Source organism: Chrysochloris asiatica, unplaced genomic scaffold, assembly GCF_000296735.1.
Source record: "Chrysochloris asiatica unplaced genomic scaffold, ChrAsi1.0 scaffold00069, whole genome shotgun sequence".
Lineage (NCBI taxonomy): Eukaryota > Metazoa > Chordata > Mammalia > Afrosoricida > Chrysochloridae > Chrysochloris > Chrysochloris asiatica.
In genome coordinates, this window is record NW_006408587.1 from 4,631,985 (window position 1) to 4,658,934 (window position 26,950).

General features: G+C 41.5%; 1 protein-coding gene across 1 annotated transcript in view; it reads left to right on the top strand.

The window, feature by feature from the left end:
- Positions 1-1,497: 1,497 nt before the first annotated feature.
- Positions 1,498-26,950, top strand: part of FRRS1L (ferric-chelate reductase 1-like) — a 29,753-nt gene continuing 4,300 nt past the window's right edge. The window contains 5 exon segments of the mRNA XM_006864686.1: positions 1,498-1,602; positions 1,604-1,896; positions 11,056-11,140; positions 14,114-14,252; positions 25,079-25,325. Of these exon segments, the coding sequence (XP_006864748.1) occupies positions 1,502-1,602; positions 1,604-1,896; positions 11,056-11,140; positions 14,114-14,252; positions 25,079-25,325 (865 nt within the window). The 5' untranslated portion in view covers positions 1,498-1,501.

The following is a 26,950-nucleotide window of genomic DNA, read 5'->3' on the forward strand; positions in this document are numbered from 1 at the left end:
TTTGAACTGCAAGATCAATGGTTCAAACCCAGTAACAGCTCCTCAGAGACCCTATGCAGGGTGGCTACGACTTGGAACTGACTCCACAGCACTTAATAATAACAACAACAACCACTCCTGTGGTATTCAGGCCAAAAAAAGGTTGAGGTCACGTATTCTTTTAAATATTAATGTTTCATAATTGTGTGCATGTTTGTTCCTGTCATTAATACCACTAAGTCCTACTGATCCTGCATCTTCATTTTACCTACCTTCACTGTCATTGTCAAGGTTATTGATTATGGCTGGGTTATTGAGTTCAACCCAAGTTGGCTTTCTGACTCTGCATTTAGAAGCTACCTGCTTTTCTGCCTTCATAATTATCTTCTTTGTTTATGAAATGAAATAAAATTAAAATAAAACAGAAAAAGGTTAAAATGCTGGTTCTACAATATTAATATGAAAGGAATTGTGTCCATGTCTCTAATGGAAACTAGCTTAGCAGCTTGGATGGGTTGTCACCCCAACCACCATTAGAAGAAAAGAATCCTAGGATCTGGCATATAGTAAGCACTTGGTTGCGTAAATGAATGGCTGAGTAAACACTTGAATTGCAAGCAGCAGAAATGGACTTGGTAAACTTGTGGCCATTTAGATATGGGTCTAGATCTGCCAAGGCCTGTGAATACTTCCCTAAAGGAAACATTAAACCAGTGGCCTGTTTTTGAAGGGACAGGTTGTATGGGCACCAACACCTCTCCTGACTACTGCATTGCCAGAATCTGGAGAGGAATCCAGTAGGAAGAACTGGGTTTTATTTCCTACTCTGGCTCTAAGCAATTCAGTTTTCTTATCTATATAATGGGGAACTTGCTATATCCATTTTTTTCTGTGACAATCCCAAGAAAATAATAAACATAGTAAGTGCTTTATATAAGCCAAAAATTTCTTGAAAAAGATGGGAGAGGCGGTGTTTCTGACAAGGCCTAGTCGAATGATGTGTCCAGGGGAAACGCTTTAGAGCAGGGTTTCTTAAACTTGAACGTGCTTTGGGATCTTCTGAAGATCTTGTTAAAATGCAGATTCTGAATTCTGGGTCTGCAGTGAGGCTGAAATTCCGCAGAACAAACGAACTTCCAGGTTATGGTCCAGGATTCTGTTGGTTCACAGACAATACTTAGTAGCATGGGTTTGTTGTTGTTGTTGTTAAGTGCCATCAAGTCGATTCCGACCCAAAACGACCCTGTATAGGGTTTCCAAGGAGCAGCTGGTGAGCTTGAACCACCGACCTTGCAGTTCAAACGACTTTGCAGTCTGACGCATTAGCCCACAGCGCCACACCAGTTTAGAAGGGCCAAATCCACACCTTTGGGACATCGGTGGAGAAGGCTTTGGAGGGAGGCGAGGGAGGTGTGTGGAATGGAAGAATGGGAAAAAGGAAGGAAAATAGGAAAGCAGGTCTGGTCCGTAGGAGCGCAAAGAACGCCCGCAAGAAGAGGGAGGCTGCGGGAGCCGAGCGAGGATGCGCGAGCCGGGGGCGGGCGCGGTGGCTCCGCGGCTGCGCAGGATGCGGGGTGAGCGGACGCGTTCTGGCGGCAGCAGCGGCGCAGTCCTGGCTCCGCGCCCGCGGCGCCCCCGCTGCGGCCGGAGTGGCCTGGCTGCGGGATCTGTGTGTAGTGATGGCGCGGCCGCCCAGGCAGCGCCTGGAGCCCAGGGTGCCGCTGCTCTTGCTGCTGCTGGCTGGACCTGCTGCTTGCGCCGCCAGCCCCGCGGACGACGGCACGGGCCAGGGGGGCCGGGGACCCCGGGGACGTGCGCGGGGGGACGCGGGCGCAGACGAGGCGACACCGCGCCACGACTCCTCCTATGGTACCTTCGCTGGCGAGTTCTACGACCTGCGTTATCTGTCCGAAGAGGGTGAGGCCATGGGAGGGTGAAGGGCTCCGGGAGGGGAGGCCCACGCTTAGCTATCGGGAGAGAGCGGGCGTTGGGATGGAGGTGAGAATGCAAACCAAAAACAGCTCTGGCGCAGCTGAGGCTGGAACGGGAAGCGCACTGCTCAGACCCCACCAACCTGGACGAAGGGCCCAGGGAGCTATCAGCGCTTCCCATGCACTGCTTGACAGGTGGGAGACTGAATCTGGTAGCAGGAAGTGGTCACCCAAGCCCTGCGATCCTGTAGACAGGTGGTGCTGCCCTAGGCTTCCCTTGTACCAGCATCTCGCCTTCATGATCCCTGTGGGGGGCAATCGAAGAAAAGGCCTCCATCTGTCCTGAAGCATGATAGATATGGACCCTCAAAGGATGGGGGTGGGGGGGGTGGGACTTGTGCTTGTTGCCCTGGCCGACTCCACGCTGGCCAGAGTGTTCATGGGACCAGCTAGTGGGAAGCAGAAACCCAGATCGTCATCACAATTAAAAGAGAGCTGCTGTTTTATTCCCGTTCTGTCTGGATTGACCAGAATTTGCTAGCTTACCAACAATAGCATTCAAGTCTTGGTCACTACTCTGCATCAGAGGGAGTCACATCTTCCTTCCCATTTCCATCCTACTTTTCTGTCACCATATATGTTAAAGTCCCCGAGTGTGAGTGACCTTTGCTAAGGTCTGCACAGCTGCTTCTGTGAGCAAGAAAGTCAAGTATTCATGCTTATGCATCTTTAAAAAGAAGTGATTTTTAGTTTCCTCTGCTAAGTCAGAGAATCAAGTTGGGGTTTGAAGTGTGTGTCCGGGTAACTGATGTGTTATTGGTTATATCAGTTAGAATTAGGTTCACCTACAGATAACACCAGAGCTTTTACGAATTGGGCTGTGAACCTCAGTCAGCAGTTCGAAACTACCAGCTGTTCCACGGGAGAAAGATAAGGCTTTCTGCTCCCATAAAGATTTACAGCCTTGGGAACCCTGTACAGGGTCGCTATGAGTTGAAACCGACTCCATGGCATATAACAACAACAACAACAACAACAGATAACACACATTAATAAATTAAATAAGATAGAAGGCACCCCAAAAGTGGCATGGAGGTACTATGGCCACCATGGACCCTGAATCCTGCCATTCTGCTTCACAATTCTTAGCATGTAACTTCATGGTCTAAGGTGACTGTTTGAGCACCAGCCAGTATATCTGCCATCCAGGTAGTGGGGAAGAGGAAACAGAAGGAAGATCATTGATTATAAGGAAAATTTTCAGAAACCCCATATAACAATTCTGCTTGTATTTCAGTGGCCAGAATTTAACTACATAGTTGCACAAAAGTGTAAGAAATGGTGGAAAATACAGTCTTCTGGGAAACAATGTGCCTAATTCAAAAATTGGAATGATTGTAGTAAGGAAGATGGAGATAATGGAACGGGGACACTCTACCAGCTGCTCCTCAGAAACCCTATGTAAGGTTGCTATGGGTCAGAATCGACTCAACAGCACTTAACAACAACAACAGCAATTAGTTGAGTAGAGTTTTAATTGCTGAAACAGAATTCCGAACATAAACTGGCTTAAGTAAGGTAGTCTATTTTTCTCTCACCTAAGAGTGACTGATGTGGTCTAATGGTGGTTGTTGCTAAGTGGATTCTGACTCATAGAGAACCCTGTATGAAGTTTCCAAGAAATGGCTTGTGAGTTTGAACTGCCAGCTTTGTGGGTCGAACCAACCTTGAGGTCGAGTGCTTATCCTATGGTGCCACGCCAGGACTCCCAGAATATAATCTGGTAGGACAGCCATGTTTCACAAGGTCATTCAAGGACTCAGATCCCTTCCATCTTACTGCTTTACCATCCTCTAAGACTTTGTCCTCATCTGTGTGTGAAGGGAAGTTAAGTCACTTCCATTACCTTGGTCAAGCTTGACAGAAGAGGAAAGAGGATTTTCAGGGCAAGAAATTACTCCCAGTCCATTGGCAAAAATATCATTGCATGCCTTAGCTGCAAGGAAGGCTGGCAAATGTGACCTTCTATATGGGCAGCTATGTGGACAGGGAGAAGTTGAGGATAGGAGTGGGGAGAAGACAGAGAAGAGACAATAAATAGAAGCAGAATCAATCACTGAAAAAGAGTAAGTATTAATAAGCGCTTGCTAGCTTGTACATGGTATATTAGAATTTATCTTTTGACTGGGTATATATATTGAAGAACATGGTCAGAGCCTAATATCACTTTGTCAATCCAAAGAGGACAGTACAGAGTGTGAGATGAGCATGGACATCAGACTGGTCTGTAGCCACCAAGGAAGGTTTTGTACTGCCCTGGGGGAAAGTATGGAAGACTGGTAAAAAGAATGAGGGAGCATTCCAGGTCAGGACTAGCAAGGCACAAAAGGCTTTGTCTCCTTACCCCTTCCTTCAGCCCTTTTTGCATATACAACCAACCTAACTTTCCTGAGGCCTGGCTCTAACAATGTTGTTGTTGCATTTAAAAATCTGTGATGGTTCTAGTCTGCCCACTGCATGAAGCATTGTCTGGAATTTTCAGAATCAGCTTCCTTTATCTGGAATTATCTTTCTGAATCAGCTTCTCTTCACAACAATCATTCCCTGCTTCCCTCCACTCTGAGCTTTACCTGCCTATTTTTTCTTGATTTTTGGCAGTTTTACTTCCTCTTCAAATGCAGATCCTGCTACCATCTAATGAGTGCTGGTGAGATGTTTGTGGGGTAGACCTCTCAGGAGAGGTATCTTGTTAGATTGCCCTAAGCCTAGGTTTTAGCTCTGTGGGTCCCAGACAGAGACATCATACATCTCATATGTCTGATTAATCTTTATCTTTTTCATGAACTAGTCCAATAATAGAAACTAACTTTTAATAAGGACTCACCAGCTGCTCCTTGGAAACCCTATACAGGGTCGCTATGGGTCGGAATCAACTCGACGATACTTAACAACAACATAAGTCCTGGTGTGGTGGTGTAGGATAAGTACTGGACCACAAGGTCGGTTTGAATCGCAAGGTCAGTGGTTCAAATTCACCAGCCGTTCCTCAGAAACCCTTTTCAGGGTTGCTATGCATCAGACCTGAATCGACAGCGCTAAACAACTACAGCGTGTGCCAAGCTTGCTAAATACCTGATCCAATCCTTATTATATAGTTAGTCTTTACAACTATGAGTTAGATGCTTGTTTTATCCTTACTTTAGAAATAAGGAAACTAACCAGAGAAAACTTAAGTAAATGTTTTCGTTAAAGTCACATAGCTGGAAGGTAGTCTGGGCACTGTGTTTGTTGATAGCTTTTATGGATAACATGCAAAGTGTCCAGCCTACATGGAGTAGAGGGTCACTGTTAACATGTGCTGGGAAATGCAGTCAGATAAGGCAGAGTTTAGTGTTTTTATAAGTGAACTTGAAAAGAAGAGTGTGGACTTGATACCTCAGACAGCTGAATCTTCCTAGGTAGTGGAGTGCCACAGTGAAAGCTGCGCTAAGCAGGCATTCGTGTATGTGTGGAGCTTGGCAGTCTAGAAAGAGAAAAACTGCTTTAATAGTTCTCGGAGATTTGAACACAATGATATGACAAGACTATTTCTGGTTAAAACTTCAAGGAATCACGTACTAAATTAATACCTAAAGGCAGTGATCCAAGGAATTAATTAGAAGCAATAAATAGCAAACGGGAAGCCATTAACCACCCAATGGAGTATGGCAAACAGGCTCAAGGGATTGAAAAAATGGAACAGATAGTTTCTATGAATTAGATAATAATGGAACCACAAAACCAAATTGAGGACCTGAAAAATCAATCAAGAAAATAAGTACCTCTTATGTTATAAAAAATATCTGAAGGGAGGAAAGGATAATAGGAAACGAGGGGAAGAAAAAATGCTTCTAATTGTTCTCCAAAACAGAACAGTTACTGAAAGAGTTTATAGAGCATATATGAGAGAAGGGGGAAGATGAAGACTTTCTACAGTTGGAAAGCCTACAGAAATCATGTAGTCTCAAGCCAATATTATTTAGTCTCAATACAGGTTTCCATCGTAGAGGGAAAAAAGTTACATCAAAATAGAACATGAAGAGAAAGGAATAAACTGAATAAATAAGTGGTTGTGGTATGTCGTGGAGTTGGTTCCGACTCATAGCAACCCTGTATAGGGTTTCTGAGGCTGTAAATCTCTATGGGAGCAGAAAGCCTCATCTTTCTCCCGTGGAACCGCTGGTAGTTTTGAACTACTGACCTTGTGATTAGCAGCTCAACTCGTAACCACTATGCTACCAGAGCTCCTTAAAATAAACAAGTAGGTAAGTAAATAAAGAAGACTGGGAGTGTCGGCAAAAGTAAAGGGAGAGGGAGAAGCTGGTCGTGCCTGTATAGTTCATTGTAGCTCAAAACTGGGAAGACAAACCTATACTCAGAGCAGTAGTTACTCTAAATACCAACAGAGAGGGAAAGAGTCTTCAAATCAAGTATCAATGCTATCCGCTCTGTGCACAGGGTAAATAGGGATGGGCAACTTAGACATTGGCTATCAAAAATGAGGGGACAATAAAGGCACGAAGTGACTGGCTTACAAGGTTTCAAGAGGGAGCTTAGTTTAAGAGTGTGGGGGGAAAGAAAGAGTCCCCACTGAATAGTTAGCATCTTGTCTAGATGGGTCTGGTGAAAGGAGATGGGGATAAGATTCGTAAGATTCAGTAGTGAATAACTGTTATCATGACTAATCACGACTGTCACAATTGTAAAGGTAGAAGTTTTGTAACCAAAAAAAGGGGAGTGATTAATCTTACAGTCCAGAAACAGAGGACCCTAGGACCATCAAGAGAGGAACACACAAATAGAATGTGGGACCTTATCCAGAGAAGCAGCAGCACCAGAGATGGAGGCAGAGATGGGGGCATGGAGGACTCTAGATTCATCAACTAAGAAGAGAAGGACTAAGAACTGGTGGCCAGGAGCAGACTTGCAGAATGTGCCCTTTGAAGATGTAATTTATTATATATGCCTGAGTGGGTTTTTTTTTTAAAAAAAGCTCAAGTGGATAAAGAGAAATACTTTTAACTGATGGTATATGGAGGAGATTATAATCAATGTAATGAAACAAGTTATATGAATTGTTGAATGTGAAACTGATGATGTGCCCTGTAAACTTTCACTCAATCCACAATAAAAACCTTAAATTAAAAAAAAAAACAAAAAAAAACTGGGAAGACAAGCACAGGGAAGATAGAGTGGTGTGGGTAGGTCTGTAAGCAGTGGTGTAGCATACCAAGACCAGATGCTGGTTTAGAAAGGTGGTACATGTAGAAAAGGGTGACCGAGAAGTTGGGGAACCAGATAGAAGCCTGTACCGTAGTCACTAGGTATCTGAAGTGGGAATGTTCTGATTGTTGTGAAGTGCTGTCAAGTCAGTTCTGACCCAGAGCAGCCCTGTATAGGGTTTTCAAGGAGCGACTGGTGAGCTTGAACCGCCAACTTTGCAATTCAAACTGACTTTGCAGTTCAGCACATGAACTCACAGTGCCACACCAGGGCTCCATAAGTAGGAATAACACACTATAATGACTGAGGGAGTGGACCAGGTGGGATAGAAGGAGAAATCTAGGACTGAGGTAGGTTTCAGGATTGGGAGACTGGGTAGGTAGTAGGATGTTTACCAAGGAACCATAGGAGGGTCATTTGGGGGCTAGAGGAGCTTAGTATTAGACAAGAGGAATTGATTTGCTGGTGGAATATACAAGAAAAAAACACTGGAGGCAGTTGGCTGTTGGGCTTAAATGCTGATATAAGAAAAGGAGAGATGGTGAGTATTATGAAGTTAGGGAAAAAGAGAAGAAATAGAAATAAAGTAGCAGGAAATCAATGCAAATTAATACATATACGTTGTTGTTGTTAAGTGCCATTTGAGCCAATCGTGATGTATTGTGACCCTGTAGAGGGTTTCCCAGGAGCAGCTGGTGAATGTGACCTTGTGGTTCAAAGTCCCATGTTGACCCTACAGCACCACACCAGGAGTCCAATAATTAATGAATCGAGGCCAAATAGTAAAGAAACGCAACAGAGCCAGAAGTGATGGTTTGAAAATATTAATAAAAGTGGATACGTTTTGGCAATATTGAGCAAGAAAAATGGAGAGTAGGCACAAATAGTATTAGGGATAAAAAAGGAGGAAATAATCTTAGATCTAGGGATTAATGAACTAATAAACTGTATCTCATAAAAATACAAAGGACCAGTGTAAAAATGGAAAAACTTTAAAGAGATCTTTCTCTAAAGAAGATACACAAATGTCCAGGAAATGCATGAAAAGATGCTCATATCACTAGTCATTAGGCAAATGCAAACAAAAACCACAATGATAAACCATTTTACCCCCAGTAGGATGGCTGTGGTGAAAAAGACGGGTAATAACACAGATTGGTAAGGAAGTGAGAAGTTGGACCCTTCATACATGGTCAATGTGAAATGGTGCCATCACTTTGGTAAACATTTTGTCTGCTCCTTAAGAATTAAAACAGAGTTACCACCTGAGCCAGCAGTTTCACTTCTAGATATATACCCAAGAGAATTGAAATAGCTCTTCATTCAAAAACTTGGACATCTGTGACTGTTTATAGTAATGTTATTCATACTGCCAAAAAGTGGAAACAGCCTAAAAATCTCTCAGCTGATGAATGGATAAAGAGAATGTGGCAGACCTATACAATGGAATATTATTTGGCTAAAAAAAGAATGTTATTGTTGATCCATGCTCTCATATGGATGAACTTTGGAAATCGTATGCTAAATGAAAGAAGCCAGACACAAAAGACTGCGTGTTGTGTGTTGGCGTTTATTTGAAATGTCCAGAATAGGTAAATACACAGAGACTAAAAGTAGGTCACTGGTTGCCAGGGATGGGGAATGGACATGACTGCTTATAGATGACACAGGGCTTCTTTTTGAAATGAGAAAAATATTCTGGAATAATTTAATAGTGATGGTTACACAACACTGACTAGTACTAAAAACCACTCAGCTGTAAATGATAAACTTTATGCTTTGTGAATTATATCTCAATTTTTAAAAAGGAAACCTTTTTTTTTCAAATCAAGTAAGCTAATATGAAATACAATGAACAACTTTATGCCTAAATTTAGAAAATTTATAACCTGATTAATTTTGTACCCATTAAAGAAATTGAGTCAGTTAAACAGCACTTAACAACAATAACAATGGGAAAAGAAAAACTAATAAAATGACTAGAAGAGGTTGTGTATTTTTTTTTTAAGTTTGTGCTTGTTTATATTGAGGCAGTAACGGTCCAAGGTAGGATTCTTACCTCCCATGGACAGACCCAGGTTCCCTTTCTCATCAGTGAACCTCTTGTGTCTCTACCGCCTATCTCTCTGAGGAGATTTGTGTTTCAGCAGAACTTCCAGACTGAGATGGATGAAGAAGAAAGGCCTGGTGATGTACTATGGAAAGGTTACCAGTTGAATCCCTATGGATCCCAATGTTCTGAGCCACAACCAATTTTGGGGTGTTGATGGCACAGGACAGAGCAAGATTTCATTCCATTGTGCATGGCGTCACCATGAGTACGGATTAACTTTACAGCACCTAAAAATCACAATTCCATTACATTACCTCATGCCTGTTGTTAAGTGCTGTCGAGTCGGTTCAGACTCATAGTGACTCTGTATAGGGTTTCCAAGGCTGCAAATCTTTGAAGGAGCAGTAAGCCTCATCTTTATCCTGCAAAGTGGTTGGGGGGCTCAAACTGCAGACCTTGTGGTTTGCAATCCAGTGCTTACTCTATAGAGTGACTGTGCTCCACCTATGTCTAGAGGTGATTATTTTTTATTTGACAATCTTTCACTTAGTGTTCAGTGCCTAGCACTATGTTGGGTAGAGGTTACAAGATGAATCAGACGTGTGCATGGAGTAGACAGTCTAGGAGAAAATATTTCTGTTACAGACTGGAATCATAGAACAAAGCTAACCCTTAAATGTTTGGCTTGATGCATTATGGTGCTAAGTAATCTTAAAGATACACAGCTGTTAGAAACTGTGTTTAAAATATTTGTTGTTGTTGTTGTTAATCGCTGTTGAGTCGGTTCTGATCCATAGCGACCTTACGTAGGATTTCCAAGGAGCCGCTGGTGGGTTTGAACTGCTGACCTTGTGGTTTGCACTCCAGTGCTGATCCTACAGCACCACACCCATCTTACAGCTTCATATTGTTGTTGTTAAGTACCGTTAAGTTGGTTTTGACCCATAGCGACCCCATATAGGGTTTGTGAGGAGCAGCTGGTGAGCTTGAACTGCCAACCTTGCAGTTCAAACCAACTTTGCAGTTCAAGTGCATTAGCCCACACTGCCACACCAGGATTCCATACAGCATAATAAAAGATGGGAATTCAGACAAATAGAGTGGAAAGACCACATTCTCATGTATATAAATGGAAAAAAAAAACTATCAAGTATATAAATGTCTAATCATTCATTGTTTTCTCTTATAACATGCGAATTAAAATTCACATGTTCAAATTCCAGGGACAATGGTGAGCTTCCTCTCACTGCCTCTGGTTCCCCACCTGCATAATGAGAAAAGAACAAATACTCTCTGTGCATAATACATAATGCTGGGTTCAGAGATGCATGTCCTATTTCCTTCCCCCATGAAGAGGATAATCAGGCTTAACCAAAGCCCTTTTCTGGGACCCTAGACATTTACAGCCTATATAATACAGGAGCCATGGTGAAGCAGTGGTTAAGCACTCTTCTCCTAACTTAAAGGTTGGCTGTTTGAACCCACCAGCTGTACCGTGAGAGAAAACTGTGACAGACTGCTTTACAGTTTACAGTCTTGGAAATCCTATGGGACCGTTCTCCTGTCTTTTTTTTTTTTTTTTTTTTTTTTTTTTATTGTGAATTATGGGATCGTTTACATGGGAGAACATTAGCTTTACATTCATCCTATCGTATATCGTTTCAATGCCATGGTTACAATCCCTTCCATGCATCTCTCCTCTCTCTTACAAAGTCATCATGAGTTGAAATGACAACAACAGCATCAACATGAAAAGTTAACACATTATAAAAAGTTATTTCTCATTGAGAAAGTCATTGGATGTTCTGACCATTTATTCTTACTACCCAGGTTACCCTTTCCCGACTGCTCCTCCTGTGGATCCATTCGCCAAAATCAAAGTGGAAGACTGTGGAAAAACTAAGGGATGCTTCAGGTTTGTAGAACAACAAGTTGGATAACTAAGGTCAAGCACTTGACTTGCCTTTTTAAGATAGTAATAAAATTGCATGCAGCGTGTTCTAATCATGGGACTTGTACTCCTTTTCAACATAAGCATGAAACCTACTCCACTCCCCCACCTGCACCCCCAGTTAACAGGCCCTTTAACTCTAGTATTCAGCAGACACTGAAACACTTCTCTGGTTCTTACTTTACATTTTTGAAAGCAAGAATCCATTGATTCCTGACCCAGTTGTCATTTTGAGACAGGCCACAATTCATAGATGGCTGGCTAGTTGTGCCTGCACTGCCTTTTGCCCAGGTTCTACTTCTAGCCGGTTGACTCATGAGGAAGGACCATGGAGTGATCTGGACTGTGTCTCTGTGCTCATTTAGCAGAGGCTGTGGGCAGGCCAGGCAATAATGATAGACATGCCTGATGATAACCAAATTTTTTTTCTTTCAAATAGTCATGACTTAGGGATATATGTATATCTACATATAACTAACTGGTCATTGCTGCTAAGTACTGTGGAGTCAGTTCCGACTCATAGTGACCCTATACAGGGTTTCAGATGCTGTAAATCTTTATGGGAGCAGAAAGCCTCATCTTTCTCCCGTGGAACCACTGGTAGTTTCGAACTGCTGACCTTGAGGTTGGCAGCCCAATTCGTAACCACTACGCTATTGTGTCTATCTTGGTATCTCAGTTGTAGCAAGTCCTTACATGATTGTTTTTAGTATTCTATTAGTAGTAGAATTCTTTCAAGCCAGAAGTTGGACTGGGCTTGAAAACAGTGGTATAGATCCTAGGTCTTCCCATCTAGACAGCTTTGTTTTGTTGGAAAGGCCCCCTTCTCTTCCATCTTTTATTTCCTGAAATTGCTCTTGAGTAAAGGTTTTGTTGGCTTCTTCCCTGGTTTCTCATTTTGTTTTGTTGTTGTTCAGTGTTCCAGGTATAAGGGAATAGATCTGATAATGATGTTTTGAGCCATCTTTGGACTCTGTGAGCATTTCTAAGGAATAAAAATATTCAGTGATGCTGCTACCAAGCAGGATGGCCAGCAGTGGCTACCTTGGTGATTTGGACGCTGTCTTGAGAAGGAAAGGAATGCCAGTTCCCTGCTGACTTTAGGGTGATTTTTTTTCTGGCCGATTGACCGTCCTTTTTGCTTTCCTTACCTCTTTTCAATTTTTTGTTTTCATTGAAAATTTTATTTTAATTCTATTTTTAAACAAACTTTTGTTTTTTTCCCCCCAAGTTTTGAACCCTAATTTCATGTTTCCTTGATTTTATATCTTAGCGTAGTGGTTACGAATCGGGCTGCGAACCTAAAGGTCAGCGGTTCGAAACTACCAGCCGCTCCGCGCGAGAAAGATGAGGCTTTCTACTCCCGTAAAGATTTATACCCTCGGAAACCCTGTACAGGGTCGCTATGGGTCGGACCCGACTCGATGGCACTTAACAACAACAACAACCAGCAACTCAGGGTATCTCTACCAGTGCCTGCCCGGGGCCTCACTCCCTCAGTCAAAACTTAGCTGTCTTGTGTCTTGTTCCTTTAGATACCTTCCATTGGTCAATAGGGAGTCCTGGTGTGGTGCTGTGGGATAAAGCAGTGGACCACAAGGTCAGTTGGAACCACAAGGTCGGTGGTTCAAACGCACCAGCCGTTCCTTGAAAATCCTGTACAGGGTTTCTTTGAGTCAGCACCTAACAGCAACAGTTTGACAATAGAGCTTAGATTGTCCTACTCATTGCTAAAATTAGATCTCATTCTGAAAATGGTGTAACACAGTATTATTTCCCAATCCAGGACCTGCTGATTCTTAAAGGATCCATAAGTCCTTTGCAAGAAATTTAAAATGTATATTATCATTTCATTGGTTTTCTTTAAAAAGATTAATGTATGTGTAAATGGATATGGAGTCCTGGTGTGGTGCTGTGGGTTCATGTACTGGACTGCAAAGTCAGTTTGAACTGCAGGTTGCTCCTGGGAAACCCTGTAGAGGGTTGTTATGGGTTGGAATCAACTTGAAAGCACTTAACAACAAGAAGCTGATTATCTGAATAACTACGTTATGCTGCTACAGGCTTTAGTGTGTGAGTTTGTCAGTGTATTAGCACCAAGTAGCCCTATACGGGGTCACTGGGTCGCTATAGGTCGGAACCGACTCAACAGCACTTAACAACAACAAAGCCAAAAGAGTATAGGCAAATTTAATAACTGATACTACTCACACTCAACAAATTCCAAATGAGATATTTTTTGGTACACTTAAGAATAACAGGTTGCCGGAGATCAAATAGATAAGAGTAGAGGAGAGTTGAGTCATCTTGTTGGGTTTAGGCCCAACTCAGAAGTCCCTGCCCAGTCCAGTCAGATGGACCACATCCAGGTGAGGAGAAATTTACCCTTCAGTAAAACCACATTCATCATAAGAATGATGTTCAAGTTTGATGTTAATTTAAATGGTCCTGGTTTTGTTTCATTTATATATATAAATTATAAATCTGTGCATGTTTAATGGTTATATAAAAATTTGCTAAGAAGAGTTTATATACATTAAAGTAACAAAAATCATTGAAATGAGCAACTCAGAGAAATTTTTTCCATTGAAAGGGAATCAGAAAGAATTCAGTTATCAACAGCATTTGTAAAACGCTGATAGAATTTAGGGAAGACTGCCTGAGAGTTTGGAACCCCTGCTGCAGACACTGACTCACTGTGTGTCCTTACACAAGTCTTTCCCATCTGGACCACGGTTTATATGTAGATAAAGTAGAAAAGAGCTCCCCAAGGCCCTCCCTGAGTGGGACTGTGTTTTTGAGACCCTAGATAGCCAAGGCCAAATTTATTAAATAATATCGCTTAGCATCCTGTCTGATGCATGGCAGATGCTGTCTAAATCCATTTTGCACGTGTGGATGAAGCAGCAGTAATATACGTTTTGATATACCCTCTAGATACGGCAAACCAGGCTGCAATGCAGAAACCTGTGACTACTTCCTTAGCTACCGGATGATAGGGGCTGACGTGGAATTTGAGCTGAGTGCGGACACAGATGGTTGGGTAGCAGTTGGATTCTCTTCAGACAAGAAAATGGTAAGACATAAATCATGATAGAAGCTGGTTTTTTCTCTTTTTGTTTGCTGTACAGCTGTAGATTTTGGATAATAGGCAGAGTTAGGTTTCCCTCAGCCCACCCGTGTCTGGCATTTGGTTTTCTTCTACAAAGCTAAGAGATCAGTTGATCAGAGCAATGTTATTATATTGGTTAGGGCTTTCTGATCGCAAGTTAAAAATAATTCAAGCTAACTTGAACTGAAAACGAAGAACTGGTTGTCTTGTGGTATTTGTATTCCTCATCAATTTCCAAAGTCAGCTAGAGAAAAGCCTCCCAGACTACTCATAAGAGTAAGAAGATCACAACAAGCATTTATTTCTTGTTCACACATCTGTGGGTTGGCAGGAGCTCAGCTGATTTTAAACGGGGCTCAGCTGGGCTTTGTTCCAATCTGTAGATTGGATTCAGGTTTTCTCTATGTATTCCGTCATCATTCTGATATTAGCAGCTACCAAGACATATGCTTTTCATGACAGCCAGAAAAGCCACACAAACATATTTCAAGTCTCTTCTCACATCACATTTTCTAACATCTTATAGCAAAAGAAGTCTCACAGCCAAACCAAAGTTAAGGGACTGGGAAGACACTCCTCCTATCAAGAGACCTTACAAAGCTGTGGATAGATAATATATAGTATATATGCTATGTTGGGACAAAGATGAGGCTTTCTGCTCCTGTAAAGATTTACAGCCTCAGAAACCGGGTTGCTGTGAGTCGGAACCGACTCCATGGTACACAGCCAACACCACCATATATGATACGTTGTTGTTTTTAAGTGCCTTCGAGTCGGTTCTGACTCATAGAAACCCTGTATAGGGTTTGCGAGTAGTGGCTGGTGGGTTTGAACTGCTGACCTTGCAGTCAAGTGCTTATCCTACAGTACCACACCACCTCCATATATGATATATATATAAATGTGTGTATATATTTATATAAATGTTGTTAGTGATGTTGAGTCAGTTCCAACTCTTAGCGACCCTCTGTAGGGTTTCAAGGCAGTAAATCTTTACAAGAGCAGAAAGCCTCATCTTTCTCTGACAGAGCAACTGATAGGCTCAAACTGCCTACCTTGTGATTCACAGTCCAGGGTTTATCCTACAAAGCCACTGCACTCCCAATATATGTATTATATTAGTATATAATAGTATGTATATATGTACCAGGGGTCCTGGTGTGATGCTGTGGGATAAAGCACTGGACCACAAGGTTGGTTTGAATCATAAGATCAGTGGTTCAAAATCAGCAGCTGCTCCTCAGAAACCCTATACAAAGTCACTATGAGTTGCAACCAACTCAGTGGCATGTAACAGCAACAACAACATAGTATAATAGATGTACTTTGTTATGGTTTAAGTACCAATGAGTTGTTCCCTACTCATAGCAACCCTGTATAGGGATTCCAGGAGCAGCTGGTGGGTGTGAACTGCTGATCTTGCAGTTAGTAATCCCGTGCTTATCCTGCAGCACACGAGGTGCCCATAGGTGGTACAAATGGTCAGTGCACTTGGCTGCTAACCAAAGAGTTGGTGCTTTGAACTCACCCAGAGGTGTCTTAAAAGAAAGTCCTGGTAATCTATTGCTGAAAAATCAGCCACTGACAATCCCACGGAGCACAGCTCTACACTGACGCATGCAGAGTTACCGTGAATCAGAATTGACTGCAGGATAACTAATAAAAAGTGGTAGTAGAGGGCTGAGGAACTGAGACCAACTGTTCGATTTTCTACAGTACCCATGGGTAACAAAGATATCTGGACTACCAAAAGGACTGTGACCAGGAGCAGGCAGAGCATTGGGCATCTAGGCCTGTCTCTTGCCTCTGCTTCCATCTGCTTCTACAGCACGATTTCTCCTCTTCCTTTCTAACCCATCATTCACACTTCACTATGCTAGGGTTCTTCCCAAGCAGCCAGACTTCCATAGGCTTCTGTACCTTGCATGTGCTGCTCCTCTGTCTGGAGTGTCCTTTGAAATTAGCCTGTGAAACATACATGGCTTAGAACATAGTATTACTGGATGATCATGCTGGAAGATGCCCCTGAGTTGGAAGACACTCAAAATACCCATGGTGACAACAGGGGACTTGTAATGATGGTGAAGATGGTGTAGGATCAGGCAACATTTAGTTCTTTTGTATGTAGGGTCACCATGAGTCATAGCCACCTTGGCAACAGCTAACAGCTACAACAAAGTTTGAGTTGTCTTTAGATATTTATGACAAAAGGCAGAGCTTCAACAGAAATGTTTAGACTGGACATGTATTGAATGAAAAAGAATGAGCCCTGGAAACTTTACTTGAGGGATGAATTCAAAGATATGAAGGCCTGAAACAAACGTATTGGCTTTGTTTTGATTTTTGTTCTGGTTATCTGTTGCTCTGTAAGAAACCACTCCAAAACATAGTGCCTTAAACCAGTGACAGTATTTCTTCTGCACACGAATCTGCAATTTGGGCGAAGCTCTGTAGAACTTCTCTTTTTTCCACTCATTGTCAGCTGGCACTACTGAAGGCAAACGCTAAGAGTCATATGAAGGTTTTCTTACTCATGTGTATAGCATAATGCTGGCTGTTGGCTGTGAACTCAGCTGTGGCCACACCACCTACCCATGGCCCTACCATGTAGTTATTGGTGTGATGATAGGCATTCTGAGAGGACCAGGTGGAAGCTGTAATGCCTTTTGTGACAGCCTCAGAAGTCACATAATGTCACTTCTACTGTGTAAGCCAGCCCCAGATCAAGGGGAGGAAACATAGGCTATCACCCCTTGGAGGACTGTTAGGTTGTAGGGAGCATAAGTGGAATGGATAGAATGAATGGTGTGGCATCTTGAAAATTCAGTCTGCCACAGTACATTTGGTACACTTATAATTACTGATGACTAAGTTAAGTTGTAGGCAGCATTTGAGAAACCTTTAGATTTCATAATTCCACTTCCCACTCTATACTTACCATTTGTCAAGAATTTGGTTTACTTGGATCCACAATCAATGCTATGGAAGTAGCAGTCTAGAAATTAAACAGTGTATTATTGCCGGGGTAAATCTGCTGTAAAAGACCTCTTTAAAGTGCTAAGGGAGTCCTGGTGGGGTGCTGTGAGTTAATATACTGAACTGCAAAGTCGGTTTGGACCACAAGGCTGGTGGTGGTTCAAGCTCACCAGACACTCTTCAGAAACCCTATACAGGGTCGCTATGGGTCAGAACCGACTTAATGGCACTTCACAACAACAACAACGAAGTGCTAAAGAGCAATGATGTCACTTTGAGGACCAAGGCACACCTGACCCAATCCATGGTAAATTCAGTCGCCTCATCTACATGAAAAAGCTGGATAATGAATAAAGAAAACCAAGGAAGAATTGGTGACTTTGAATTGTGGTGCTGTCAAAGAATACTGGATATCTGTGAACTGTCAGAAAAATGAACAAATGTGTCTCAGAAGAACTGCAGCCAGAATGTTCCTTAGAAGTGAGGATGGTAAGACTTCGTCTCACAGACTTTGGACATGTTATCTGGAGAGACCAGTGCCTGGAGAAGCACCTCTTGTTTGGTAAAGTAGAGGGTCAGTGGCAAACGAGGAAGATGCTCAGTGAGGAGATAGATGGACACAGTGGCTACCACAATGGGCTCCAGCAGACCAACGATTGTGAGGATGATGCACGACCAGACAGCTTTTCGTTCTTTTGTTGTACTTAGAGTCACTGTCAGTATGAACCAACTTGATGGTCTCTAACAACACACTTTTCAGAATTCTCCTCTCTACCTTAGAAGATTTTCAGGAGACCAGGAAGGTCATGGCTCATGCTTAGCACATACTGACACCATGATAACGCTCATGATTTTCTATGAACTCTTCTCCTCTTGTTCGTACTCTGAGTGGTAGAGTAGACTTGGGTGATGGTTTAAGCCGTCAGATCAGAAAGGTCATCAGGAGAAAGGAGCCTCTACTAACTCCCTGCCTAGGCAGTGGGTAGAGCTGGTAAGACTACACAGATACAAATCTGCATCACTTATCTATTACTGAAGTATCAGTATGAGAAATGGCAGATGTACGGTTTGGTGTAAAATTGACCATTTCCTGTCCTCAAGTATATTGACACTCTAGGTGAGGCTGCCATATTAGGAGACTCAGGAGTGAGGTAGAGTGAGGCACATTCAAATTTTATAGCGTGGTGGTTAAAGTGCTCAACTTCTAACCCAAAGGTCAATAGTTTGAACCTACCTGCCACTCCCTGAGAGAAAGGTGTGGCTTCCATAAAGCATGCCATAGAGATTTACATTCTTGGAAACCCGGTGAAGCAGTTCTAATAAGGAGCTCTGGTAGCGTAGTGGTTACGAATCGGGCTGCGAACCTTAAGGTCAGTGGTTCAAAACTACCAGCCGCTCCGCGGGAGAAAGATGAGGCTTTCTACTCCCGTAAGGATTTACACCCTCGGAAACCCTGTACAGGGTCGCTATGGGTCGTCGGAACCGACTCGAAGGCACTTAACAACAACAACATCAGGTGGAATAGACTCGGAGCAGCGGGTTTGGGTTTTTTGTTATCTATAGGCCTTTTCACTATATAAAAGTAAAAGTCTTCCTTTTTTTCTTATATTATTTTTTTAAAAAAATATGCATCGATGAATCAGCTTTTATCTTAATGCATAGGAAAATAAAAATGAAATTCTTTTGGATTTTTAAACTTGTTTTAAAATTTTTTAAAACCTACTGTCAAATTGTAAGATTATTATGGTCAACTCTTATACATTATGTTTTACCTAGATTTGCTGAAGAATAGCATTTTGCTATATTTGGTTTATCTCTTCTATTGTTACTGCTGTTAGTACTACTGCAACTAAGTATTTTGTTATTATAGTATATGAAACCATTTGAGATTAAATTATAGCAATCATGGCCCTTAAAGATTAAAGATGTTCTGTGTACTTATTAAATTTGGGGAGTTTAACATTGCTACAATGTTGTTGTTGTTGTTAAGTGCCATTGAGTTGGTTTTGACTCATAGCACAATAGAACAACACATTGCCCAGTTTGGTGCCATCCTCACAATTGTTATGTTTGAGCCCATTATTGCTACCACTGTGTCAGTCCATCTCGTTGGGGGTGCAGAGGGGTCTTCCTTTGTTTCACTGACTGTCTACTTTACCAAGCATGGTGTCCTTCTCCAGGAACTGGTCACTCCTGACCACGTTTAAAGAATGAGAGGCGAAGTCTCACCATCTTCGCTTCTGTGGAACATTCTGGCTGTACTTCTTCCAAGACAGATTTGCTTGTTCTTCTGGCAGTCTGTGGTACTTTCAGTAATCTTCGCCAACACAACTCAAATGCATTAATTCTTCTATGTGCGGTCTTCCTTATTTATCAGTGCAGTCTTTCTTATTTATCACTGTAGCTTGATTGCATGTTTGGTCGATTTCAGACTGAAGAAGTACTAAGAATTCTTCAATTTCATCATTATTGGCTTTAGTGGCTAGTATGTAAATTTGAATAACAGTAGAATTAAGTAGTCTTCCTGGTGGGTGGTGGTGGTTGTGTGGAGTTGGTTCCAACTCAAAGTGACCCTGTACAGGGTTTCTGAGGCTGTGAATCTTTACAGGAGCAAAAAGCCTCATCTTTCTACTGCAGAGCAGCTGGTAGTTTCGAACTGCTGACCTTGAGGTTCACAGCCCGATTCATTACCACTACGCTACCAGAGCTCCTTGGTCTTCCTGGTAGGCATATAGATATTATTCTATCAGAGACCTGTATCATTATACTTCAAGATAGGTCTTGAGATACTCTTTTTGATGATGAATGAGATGCCAGTACTCTTCAATTTCTCATTCCCAACAGAGTAAACCATATGATTGCCTGATTCAAAATGGCCAATACCAGTCCATTTCTGCTCACTAATGCCTATAAATCTTTATGCATTGCATTGCATTTTTTGATGACTTTCCAATTTTTCTAGATTCATACTCTGCACATTTTATATTTCAGTTATTAACAGATGTTTGCAGGTGTTTCTTCTCATTTTGAGTTGTGCCCCATCAGTAAATGAAAGTCTAAAAGGTTTTCCCACTAAGGTCAGATCCTCCCCAGTTGTATTTTGAGTGCCTTCTTACTTGAGGGGCTCACCTTCTGGCACTATATCAGACCACATTCTGCTGTTATTCATAAGGGTTACAGTGGCTAACCGTTCAGAAGTAGTCCATCTCTCCTTCTTTGTAGTTTATCTTAGTTTGGAAGCTCTGCAGAAACTGGTCCATTATGGGTGACCCTTATTGTTGTGAAGTGCCATTGAGTCAGTTCCGACCCATAGCGACCCTGTATAGGATTTCCGAGGAGCCGCTGGTGAGCTTGAACCATTGACCTTGCAGTTCAAACAGCTTTCCAGTCTGGCGCATTAACCCACAGCACCACACCAGGAGTGACCCTGCTGGTATTTAAAATACCTATGGCATAGCTTCCAGCATTATATCAACACAGAAGCCACCACAGAGTGACAAACTGACATGCAAGTGGTAGATTGTTACAGTGGTGGTGGTGGTTGTGTGTTGGTGAGTCAGTTCTAATTCATAGTAACCCTTTGTAGGATTTCTGAGGTTGTAAATCATTACAGGAGAAGAAAGTCTCAGCTTTTTTTCCTGCAGAATGCTTGGTGGACTTGAGCTGCTGACTTATGTGATTAGCTGCCTCAGTGCATATATATATAGCCCAATATGCCTCCAGGGCTCCTTTGGTTGCTACAGTAGTATTATCAAGTATACTGTTCCTTTTCAAATGTTACTAGTTGTTCTAGTACTACCCTTTATCACAAAATGTATTCATTTTAAAGTTTTTATTGTGAATTGAGTGGAAGTTTACAGGGCATCAGTGTTACATTCAACAAATCATATATTTTGTTTCATTACAATGATTATAATCCCTTAACAGTATATATCTCCATTCATTTTAGCTATTTTTTTAAAAAAAACACTTAGGTATATAAAACAATTTAAACCACCAAAGGGCACATTTGTACCATCAGTTAACAGTATTTCTCTCCATTCATTTTAGCTATTTAAAAAAAAAAACAAACACTTAGGTATATAAAATAATTTAAACCACCAAGGAACACATTCTGCAAGCCTGCCTCCTGGCTGCCAGCACTCAGTTTTTCTCTGTCCACGAATCTAGAGTCCTTAGCTGCTCTATCTTTCTATGTCCCCATCTCTGCCTCCATCTCTGGTGTCATTGCATCTCTGGATAGGGTCCCGCATGCTGCTTGTGTGCTCGTCTCCCTTAATGGTCCTAGGGTCCTCTGTTACTGGACTGTAAGATTAACTACTCCCCCATTTTTGTTACAAAACTTCTTTTACAATTGTGACAGTCGCAGTCAGTCATAACAATTACTATTGAGTCATAAGAACCCTATCCCCATCTCTTTTCACCAGATCCATCAAGACAAGATGAAAACTATTCAGTGGGAGTCTGTCTTCCCCCACACTCTTAAACTAAACTCCCTCTTGAAACCTTGTAATCCAGTCACTTCCTGCCTTTATCACCCACTCATTTTAGGTAGCCAGTATCTAAGTTGCCTATCCCTATCTACCCTGTGTACAGAGGGGATAGCATTGATACTTGATATGAAGAATCTTTCCCTGTCTGTTGGTATTTTGAGCTACTACCTCCATAAGTATAGGTCAAGTTCATCAAATTGTAGCAATTTACCCTCGTTTCCTTATCAAGAATTGTTTTCTTTTTTTATCTTCCTCTGGTTGAGTTCTGATTAACAAGTCATTGAGGCTAGGTCAAATGGGTATAATCTGTAAGTTTGGGTGTTCTTGTGCATCTCCCCTCACTTCATATCAGCTGGATGCTTCACTCTCAGCTTGAGCTCTCTGTGGCTGTGTCCTTGTCCATAGGCTCAGGTGTCCCCAGGTCTCACCACACGTTAGACCAACCAGCCCTTCCCTTCCTCTTCTCGCTCTCATCTCCAGGTCAATGGGAGTCTATGGAACGTGGTTGAACTCAGCCCATTTCTTCATTGCTGCCTCTACCCCTCTTCCACTCACCAGTAGACCAATGTGGTCATCAGCAAGCTTACGTGCCTCCTCATGTGTTCCCTTTCAGTTTCAGTCTTGGAACGGGGTTTGTCCTGAAGGGACTTGATTGCTTGCCTTGATGGCTTCCCAGTGAACAACTTGCTTATGCTTGTAGTAACTAGTCATACTGCCATTTTTGTTTTGGGTTTTTCCTGCTGATCCTTCTTTGAAGATGTATCTTCTGTTGCTCTGGCTGGTCTGCTTGTCCTTTTTAGTGGGAATGTCCCACCTCAGAATGTTCTGGATGGGGCTCAGGCATTTATAGCAATTTTTATGTTGTGATCTAGAATTCAGTCTAGAAATGTCATTATATTTAATTGTCTTATATCTTTAACCAGTTGTCATGGAGTTGACTCCAACTCATGGTAAAGCCATATATGTCAACGTAGAACTGTGCTCCATAAGAGTTTTAATGACTAATTTTTTAAAAGTAAATCACTCATCTTCTAAGTCACCTCTGGGTGACTTACAAACTTTCACTTAGCAGCTGAGTGAGTTGTACAAAAAACCATTTGTATTAGCCAGGAACTCCTATGCATCTTTGTTGTCTTTCTTTTGAATTGTTTCTTTGCTTTTTTTTTGGTCTTTTATGACCATAATTGTTTTAAAGAGTACAGGAGGTGTTTTTGTAGTATGAGCTTTGTTTTCGGTTTGTCTGATTGTTGCCTTGTAGTCAGTTTGGTTCATGAGTTTGGTGATATAGCTACAGAGGTGATGATGTGTTCTCTTCACAGAGTTACACCTGGAGGCGCTTGGTGTCAGTTTATCCTTTTATGGCTAACTTTGTTACGGTGTTTTTTTTCCTACATTCTTTGCTGGTTTTAAAACAAGTTAATTAAAAATTTGGCCATTTTAACCATTTTTAAATGCACGTTGAGTGGCATTAATGGCTCTCACCATGTGAGAGTTTTGGCTCTAAGAGTTTCCATCATCCTAAAAAGAGGCTCAGTGCCTTTTAAACACAGTAACCCCTATTCTACCGTCCCCACAGCCTCTGGCAAGCAAGCAAAACTTTTGTTTCTGCATTTCCCTAATCTAGATAGGGCATGTATTGTATTGTCCCTTTGTGTCTGATGTATTTTGATCAGTATACTGTTTTTAAGGTTTGTCCATCATAATTAAGAATTTTAATCAAATTTAAAATCGTTTTTTGGTAAAGGAATCCTGGTAAAAATGGAGAAAATACACAGAATTTAAAATTCTTGTGGAATCCAGACTCCATGGAATTCTGGAAGCTGAATGAACTCCTAAAATCCAGACAAACTATTTAAACCTTGAGCCAAAAATAATCCATAAACTCTTCTTAAAACCAAAGTTTAGCTTGTTGTTGTTAATGTTGTTAAGTGCTGTCAAGTCCATTCTGACTCAACAACCCTGTATAGGGTTTTCTAGGAGCTGCTGGTGGGTTTGAACCACTGAGTATGCCATTAGCTTATTTTACAGTGCCTCACCAGGACTCCAAAGTTTAGCTTGACTAGTTAAAAAATGTCCACCTTGAGCATTATGCTCTTTTAAAAACTACCACATTTTTGGTGGGACTATAAAATGGTACAACCCTGTGGAAAATGGTATGGTGCTTTCTCAAAAAGTTGGAAATAGAAAAATTATATGACCCAGCATTTCCTCTACTTGGCATATATCCACAAGAAATAAGAGCTGTGACATGAATAGATATATGTACACCCATGTTCATTGCAACACTATTCATAATAGCAAAAGGATGGAGACAGCCTAAATGCCCAACAATAGTAAAATGGTTAAACTTTGATACATACATGCAATGGAATATTGTGCAACACTGAATAAGGACGAATCTGCAAAACACCTCTTAACATGGATGAACCTGGGGGACATTATGCTGAGTGAAATAAGTCAATCTTGAAAGTATAAATATATGAGACCACTGTTGTGAAAAGTTAAGAAATTATTTCCTTGCTAAATGAGACATTCTGTGATGGTTACTGGGAGGTCCATCTGGTGGCTGTAGATTACTCATGGGTTAGAGGTAGACACATGTTAACATGGGGCATAGGACAGGCAATGTGCGATAAGAGGGAGGTTGGAGAGGAAAGGTGAAGGTAGCAGGAGACAGAGCAGTACAAGGGTTAAAGTGAATAGAGGTAAATGGTGTTAACCATTGGTACATGGAAGGGATTGCAATTATTTGTAATGAAGCAAACTATATGACTTCTTGAATGTAAAACTGATGATCTGCTCTGTAAATCTTCACTCAATTCACAATGAAAAGTATTCAAGGATTTTTTTTTTAATGTCAAAATATGCTTTACAAAATTAATTTTAATGGATTGCTAAAAAATTATAGAAACCTTTATTAAACAGAAATATCAAAATGTGAAAAAAGAAAAAATTGTATGGACCAAACTGGCAACTGCAACTTGAAAGATTAAGATGGGCACCTTAGGGGGGGACCTTAGTGATTTTATGTTAAATGGGGGAGCAAAGGCTCAGGGAAGGAGGGTGAGCATGGCTGTACATCTCGAAGAATGTAATCAGCATCACTGAGTTGTACACATAGAAATCACTGAATTGGTACCTGTTTTGTTGTGTAGCTTCTCAACAGCAACAAAATAACATTTAAAAGAAAGAACAAGAATGTTGGGGATCTCAAAATCCAAAGTTAAGGGCATGTGTGTTTCTGAATAAGATTTTTTTTCTAGTAGAAAATTTGCAAAGACAAACCTTTGACCTTTTCTTCTCAATCTTGTTCAACTTTAGGGCGGTGATGATGTGATGGCCTGTGTGCATGATGACAACGGCAGGGTCCGTATCCAGCACTTCTATAATGTGGGTCAGTGGGCAAAGGAGATTCAGCGAAATCCCGCCAGAGATGAAGAAGGAGTGTTTGAGAACAATCGTGTCACCTGTAGATTCAAACGCCCTGTGAATGTTCCCAGAGATGAAACTATTGTTGATTTGCATTTGAGCTGGTATTATCTCTTTGCTTGGGGTCCAGCTATTCAAGGTAAGCTCACCTTTTAGCATCTGGATTAAACTCCAGACAACACTGTACTTGTCTTCATGACTTACTGAAGTCACACTGTGTAAGCAAGTGAGTAGCCCTCTGGATTCAATCAGAGAAAAAGATGATACTGTGCCTGCCTTCAGAGGTTGTAGTGGATTCATGAAGATGAGTCATACACATGAAAAGCCAGAGCAGGACAAGAGAGTATGTAATGCATTATAAGATTAGTGAAACAGAGCATATATCTACTCTCTGTGGAATATGGGCTCTGTTTAACTCTTGTCATGTTTTCTTTTACTCCTTCCCCCATCCTTGAGAGCTGTATTATTGTTCTCATTTTAGAGAAATTAAGAAACTCTCCTATGGCTATATAACTAATTAGTGGAAATACTAAGTTTCAATCCCAAATCTATTTGACTCCAAAGCCAGTGAGTACTCTTAATCTCTTTCTCTAAATATTAAACAAACAAACAAAAAACCAGGAGCCCTGGTGTCACTGTAGGATGAGCTCTGGACTTAACGCAAACTACAAAGTCAGCAATTCAAAACCACCAGTTTCTCCAGGGGGGAATGATGAGATTTTGCTCCCATAAAGATTTTTTTTAAATGTTTTATTGTGAATTACGTGATAGTTTACATGGGAGAACATTAGCTTTACATTCATCCTATCGTATATTGTTTCATTGCCGTGGTTACATTTCCCTCCATGTATCATCAACCAACCAAGCCTGCTCCCCGGTTGTCAGCACACAGACCCTCTCCGTCTCTGGGTCTAAAGTACCCAGCTGCTCCATCTCTCCATGTCATTATCTCTGCCTCCATCTCTGGTGTCACTGCTTCTCTGGGTAGGGTCCCGCTTTCTGCTCTTCTCCCTTGATTCTCATAAAGATTTATAGCTTCAGAAACCCTATACAGGGTCGCTGTGAGTTGGAATCAACTCGACAGCACCTAACAACAAAAAATATAAAAATACCGACCAGGAAAGGGCTTCTGAAGACTTGGGTAGAGATGGACACCCACCATGCCATCAGTACTCACTTTAGGACTGTTCTAGTGGTCACAGCTACATCAAATTTTCCCTCACTACTCTAGCCAAAGAGTGGGAAACATCTGGCCCGTGGGCTATATGAGGCCTGCCCACAAAATCATTTTGGTCTGGCCCTGCCAATGCAACCTCAGTTCTAGCCATCAAGTTGTTGTTGTTGTTATTTTCCTTGGAGTCGGTTCCGACCCATAGAGACCCTGTGTAGGGTTTCCAAGGAGTGACTGACTGGTGAGCTTGAACCGCTGACCTTGCAGTTCAAACAGCTTGCAGTCTGGCATATTAACCCACAGCGCCACACCAGGACTCTCTAGCTATCATATTCGAAGTGAGTTAATTAAATGTTTGAAGCTAATTTTTTTTTTTTTTTAAGTTTTTACTGTAAATTGAGTGATAAGTTTGTTTACATGGGAGAACATTGGTTTTATACCATTGTTTCATTGCAATGATTACAGTCTCCTCTGTGCATCATCATTCAACAGTATTTGCTTCTATTCCCCTGGGGTTTTTTGGTTTGTTTTTTTTAAGGGGGAGGATGTTCACAAAAACACTCAGGAATATATAATAATTTAAACAATCAAAG